General features: G+C 34.1%; 1 protein-coding gene across 1 annotated transcript; it reads right to left on the bottom strand.

The window, feature by feature from the left end:
• Nucleotides 1-1265: 1265 nt before the first annotated feature.
• hrh4.b1.L (histamine receptor H4 gene b1 L homeolog) lies at nucleotides 1266-6128 on the bottom strand. The gene is made up of 4 exons (XM_041565637.1): nucleotides 5894-6128; nucleotides 3417-3583; nucleotides 1654-2024; nucleotides 1266-1617 (listed from the first exon to the last, which is right to left on the bottom strand). Exons 1-4 carry the CDS (start codon nucleotides 6126-6128, stop codon nucleotides 1266-1268), a joined length of 1125 nt encoding a protein of 374 aa, XP_041421571.1.
• Nucleotides 6129-6602: the final 474 nt, after the last annotated feature.

Here is a 6602-nt window from a genome sequence, read left to right as displayed (position 1 = left end):
CTTCGGGGTAAAATAAATCTCAAAAAATACCCTCAAAAACTCAAATTTTTCGGGTAATAATAAACTCAACCGTTGATAAATAAACCCCTATATGAATAAGCTGTTGTGTAGGGCAATACAAAAAGAGAATAACAATACAATTGTAGCCTTACAGAGCAATGTTTTTTTTTGGCTGCTGATGTCCTCTACTTGAAAGCAAGATAAAGGCAGAAGAGGAAGGTGAACAATTGAAAAACTTTAAAAATGAGAAACAAAGACCAACTGAAAAGTTTACTCAGTGGACCCTTTTGGCACTTGCACACAGCAATGGGATATTACTCTATGCGGAAGGGGCCTATTTATCAAAAATTTAGTTGATTCGAGACAAGCATGACAAAATCCGCAGCTGCAAAAATTGAAAAAAGAAGAAAAAAGTACAAAAAGTTGTTGGAAAAAAATTTAGAAAGTATATGCTGTCCAGTTTCTATCAAAGTCAATGCAAATATTTTCTAACAACTTTATTTTCCCAGTTTATCAATGCATTTAAGATTTTCAACCTCATTGAAAAACATCAAGAAGAACACGCCAACAAGATTTTTGATAAGTCAGCCGCTTAGATACATTTGCTTCCAGAACTGTATTCGCTAATACAGGGTGCCAGACTAGTGACTAAAAAACTATCACTATATCATAAATAAACCTCTCTTACATACGAGCACTGGGCACACCTAGGGGTAGATTTATCAATGGTCGCATTTCAAAGTAATGGGAGTTTTTTTGAACTCCCAAAACTTCGAAATTTGAATAAAAAAATGTATTTAAAAATCTAAGTTTTTAGCTTCGGGTGAATAGGCTGTATTCAAATCATTCAAATTGAAGTTTTAGCGCATTCGAATGAATTCGAAACTAAGTATTTGCCCCAAAAAAATTAGATTTTTTCAAAGTCCACCAAATGACTTCAAATAGGTTCTAGGAGGTCCCCCATAGGCTAAAACAGCAATTCGGCAGGTTTTAGATGGCAAATGGTCAAGTCAACGTTTAAAAGAGACATTAGATGATTAATTTCAATATTTGAATTTTTTAAATTCAAATTGAATTTTGGCCTAGTCGAAGTACACAAAAATAGCTCGAAATTTGATTTATTTTTTTTTTACTTAGAATTTTCACTTCAACCCTTGATAAATCTGCCCCTCAATATGTCTACTGGATAAAACCCCATGGACCAACTTGCACTGTAAAACCAAGAAACTTTTTTTTAAGAATAGACATTTTATCACATAGACTTGTTAAACTTTGTGATTCTTCAAGCATACACGAATAACAATATTGAGGAATGCCTCTCGAAAAGTTTTGTGGCATAAATGGTAAATAATAGGGTTTATTGCAGAATTAGTCCACAGCAACCAGAATGTTATATCATACCAATAAATATGAATGCAGTAACCATGACAGGTGGCACGTATACTCATAAGGAATGAATAAGGAGCCCAGCATATGGCAAAAATGCATACTAAAATGGAAAGAGATTTTGCTACTTTTTTGTCTCTGGAAAGAACAGTGATTTGATTTGATCTGTTATTATTCTGGGAAGAGGAGGAGATATCAAAGCACTGATTACAGCAAATCTTCATTCTCGTCCTGAATGATATACTTGAGTCTTTTTGAATTTCTAGCCGAGAAGCCTGAGGAGTATTATTTGTGGCTATTGTGTACAGTTTTGCCTCTTTTCGACTCTTGTCTGTGGGAAGAGAAATGGAGTTCTGCATTTTTTTTCTACTGCGTTTTTTAATGTTGCAATAAATGCTCAGGTTGAAAAAGCAAATGCTTATCAATGGGAGAAAGAACCCAAATGCTGATGCTGTAAGAAGGAAATACCATGAGTAATAAAATCCGGCTACACAAGTGTTTTCCGGAATTTCCTCTGTAGTGAGAATTAAATCCCAAAAAATAATTGCTGGCCCATAGAGTAGAAATGACAGTATCCAGACTGCAGTCATCTTTATAATTGTCCAGCAGTGACTGTTCTGTTGAGATCGGTATAACACCTGTTCAAAAACAAACAAAGACACAATTATTTTGGCAATGTTAAAGAAGGATCACACTTAAAGGCTGAGCTTCATCCAAGTATTTTACAGAATAGTCTGGCATGATGATTTCCTCATGTAAGCATTCCCACCAACAGATTTCAGTACAAAAGCTTATTATACTGTCCAGTCATTTCAAAAGTAGGATTTCATTGGCTGTTGGGGGAGTATGTGGTGGGCATGCAAGACCTGTCACCAGCTAGTTTGCTAGTTCATGACCAAGAGAAGATCCTGGTGCCCAAAGGTCACAAGTCTAACATAAAAATGCAAATATGATGAAACTTTACAACATTGTTTAAATTCACTTTCCCTTTAAATAGCAAAGATAGTTACATTACATTGAAAAAATTATTGCAATATACAGCAGCTTAAATTTAACAAAAAAACATTTTTTTTGCAGAACCATGTCACAGATGCATTTGACCTAGCTTTAATAAAAATTGGAAAATGTGGGTGTATTGCTGTTTTATAACGTTTGCATAATATTTATTAATTGAATCAACCTAAATCCTTGTATATGCTTAATATCTGGAGCTGTAGGCATTGTTCTTGAGTGAACCAGCACTGTCCAGCTGTCCCCCCTACCTCATTACCGCAAACTATCACTACCTTGTGGAAGTGATATTTCTAATACTTTTAAGTTAAATCAAGAGGTTCAGCAGCATTATGTGCCAACTGTGCCATCTACTTATCTACCATAGGAAAGAGCTAAAAATCAGCCAAGGGAGGTCTCCTCATGGTTCAAATAGATGGCAAAGTCGGGTACATGTAATATGAGGCTAAAGATTAGAGCAACTGGCACCCACCTCCATTCATGTTGGAAATTAATTTTCAATAAATATATAAATAAACTGCTATGCAAACAGATGGGCTGTCACTCAAGTAGGTGCTGGACAAACAACATAAGTAGGCAAACAGGCGGGCTGTCACTTTCAGTAGGTGCTGGACAAACAACATAACTTTTAAATATAAATAAAAAAAGTCTAATTTTAAAATTTAAAGTCTGCAAGATGGTTCCAAGTGGAGGTTACTTATCTCTGGAATTCTGCCACATCTTACCGTGATACTAATGAAGCAACAGGAGCAGAGACTTGTGCAGCTCTCTGATTCTTACACTGGGAATGCAAAGCTAATGACTCATACAGCCTCCAAAATTTGTGCATGTGCTTTTTGGTTAAAAACCCGAGGTACTATATTTAGATTTTATAATTTTGCCAAATAAGCGCTGGAATTGTAATAAAATCCTAATGAGTATCTAACCTTGATTAAAATATTTAATCTATCTATTCTAATGTATACTGTACATTGCATTTAGCAAATAAGAAAAAATAAAAAAAAGAAGATGATACTTACAGCCTGAGTGACAGAGAGGAATCGATCCCAGCTGATAAGAGCGACATTAAACGCTGAGGCTGTGCACATGGTGTAATCAACAATTAGCCACACTTTGCAGAGGAATTTCCCAAGCAGCCACTTTCCTGTCAGCATATATGGTACATACAAAGGGATAGCAAATGCACCTAGAGAAATTTCATAATAGATAATTAAATAAATAACTATTTGGTTTCTGATTTATTAAGTGACATGGTTTCTTGGTTTTTTTTTTGTATTGCTTTTTGTCTATTGTGCCACAGTAAAGATGGACTGTGGGTATTCACAAAAATTTACTTGTGGCAACACCATAACATTGGGGCAAAATGTCAGCATTTTCAATTCTCTGAAATATTTTATTAATTTTATTAATTGGATTATTGTTTTATTACAAAATGTAGAGTTTTGCAGAAAAAAACATTATTATATGTGGTAAAATGCACAGGTTGACAATACACTGATCTATAAATTCTATGAAACCTCAGAATTCATAACACATGTACCAAGGGGCAAATTTAGCATAGGTCAAGTTTTAGAGGTTTGTGAGGTTTTTTATATTTCGAATGAACTCACATCTCGATTATTTTCTGATTTAAGAAAAAATTCAAATGGAAAAAACTTGAATCAGGGAATTCTGGGTGAACAACCGGGAAATTCAAATGAAAACATCTTCAAATGGTTTAAGGCAGCGGTTCCCAAACTTTTTTGGCCCAGGGAAGCCCTAAAATGGAAATGGAAATGGAAGCCCTAAAATTCAAAAAAAGTTATAAACTGAAATCTACCCTTTAAAAAACTCTCTTTAATAAATCTGTCTCTAGAAAAGAAAGCACCAGTATTATCAGTCCTTTTTTTTAAGAGTTCATATTTGTAAAGTGATAACTGATTATAAATTATACTGAAAAGAGGAACCTATATTTTGAATAGCCAACACGTTTAGAGTAAAGCTTGTTACTCTATTTCAGAGATAACTTACCAGGACACTGGATTTAATGGTAAAGTACAATAACCATACCAGGTGCCCAAGATTGGTACAGTACTAGCAGAAGAGCCTTGGGCATTAAAAGCAAAAGTACTGGTGTCATGGAAAAGACAGGAATTTGATAATCAGGCTGTGGTTAGGGCAGGCAACAGGCAATATTATATACAAGGGAGGGAGTTAAGGCAGGGGGCAAGAGGCAATGGTGATTGCAGAAGGGAAGAAGCAAGAAGTCCGTACAGGCCAAGGGTGGCAACAGCTTATATGGGTGACAAGCTTATCTGGCACAAATAACAGCATATTACCAGAAATCTGCAGTTTTAAAAAAATACCTGTAAATGGGTATTTACAAAAACACCATTTTTTGTAAATACCCCTCAAAAATTTGGATAAAATCATACATAATTTGACACTTGATTCATACGACTTTTTCAAATTGTAGCCCAATAACCTCGACTTTTCCGGATTATCAAATGAAAACCAGCACAGATCACAATGGTGAGAAACAACTTCAAATTGTAAAAGGGTCATCTGCCATTGACTTCTACATGACTTCAACAGGTTTTAGCTACAATATTTTTAGATTTCTGATTTTTAGCAGGTTATAGATATATATAATTAGGGGCCGATTCATTAACTTCGAGTGAAGGATTCGAAAGTAAAAAGCTTCGAATTTCGAATGGGCTACTTCGACCTTCGACTATCGAAGTATTCAAAGTAAAAATCGTTAGACTATTCGACCATTCGATAGTCGAAGTACTGTCTCTTTAAAAAAAAATTCGACCCCCTAGTTTGGCAGCTAAAAGCTACCGAAGTCAATGTTAGCCTATGGGGAAGGTCCCCATAGGCTTTCCTACGTTTTTTTGATCGAAGGATATTCCTTTCGATCATTGGATTTAAATCCTCGTTGGATTCGAAGGATTTAATCGTTCGATCGAAGGAATAATCCTTCGATCGTACGATCGCAGAATTTGCGCTAAATCCTTCGACTTCGATATTCGAAGTCGAAGGATTTCAATTCCTATTCGAATATCGAGGGTTAATTAACCCTCGATATTCGACCCTTGATGAATCGGCCCCTTAATCTCTAAAAATTTGAGGTTGTAAAAAAAAAAAAATTCGAGTGTTTCCCCTTTAAAAACTCAACCCGAAATTGAGGTTTAATAAATAGGCCCCAAAATGTGGCAATATCTGGTGTTTTTAAGCACTAAAGGTTTGCTGAAAAAAATAACACATATTATGAAACCTTACATTCATTTAATTTAGGATTGTATGTGTTCATTATTTTTATACAGTATTTATACAATACCATTTTATCTGAAATAAAATGAATGTAAAATTTATTGTTTTACGTGATACATATGAAGTGTTTAAAACAGACTGGATACATTATATTGCATATTTTGAACAGTACTTATTCATTTAGACATGCAAATTTTATACTGACAATTTTTTATAAAACGATTAATATTTTACTCCTTACCTAGCAAAAAATCAGCAATCGACAAATTTAGGAGAAAGAAATTGCTTTGGTTTCTGAGTTTCTTTTCCACTAAGAAAGCCAATATAACAAACGTATTGCCTCCAACTGTAAGTAAAATAAGTAAAGATATAAGCACAATGATGAAGATGTTAACAGCATCTGAATATTTAGTTATCAAACCTGCAGCATCAACTGTCACATTGATCCTGTCATTACTCATTCTGTAAATCTCCATTTTTTAGAATCTTCTGTTATTATTTTTTCAAAAAGTATTGTTTTTAGGATCCACGTAGAAAAAACACACCAAAAAATAAATGCATAAATAAGTAAACATTAGAGATATTATTGTGTGAACTATTTTTTTTATCTGTACTAACTAGGGAAAACAATAGGACACCTAAACTGATTCTTAGATGGCTCTGGGCAGTCAGTTTTGTGTATTATATATTATTTTATAGTCTAAATTTACAATCTATGTACTAATTTTAGAACATTAGTGGTTCTTTCTTTTTTACAAGCTCTTTGCTTTTCCCCATTGCTTTCTTTTACCCCTGTGTTTCTACAGTCTCACAAGGTCAATTAGTTCTGGTTAATTTAATCATTCATGTTGTGTTGACACAGTGACTCTCCTTCATTTTAATGAATACATTTGCATTTCATGTTATATAAATTATACATTGATGTACAGATTGAAATTATGTTTAAACAT

The sequence above is a fragment of the Xenopus laevis genome, chromosome 6L, assembly GCF_017654675.1.
Source record: "Xenopus laevis strain J_2021 chromosome 6L, Xenopus_laevis_v10.1, whole genome shotgun sequence".
Taxonomy (NCBI): Eukaryota; Metazoa; Chordata; class Amphibia; order Anura; family Pipidae; genus Xenopus; species Xenopus laevis.
This window is presented reverse-complemented; position numbering and strand designations above follow the sequence as displayed.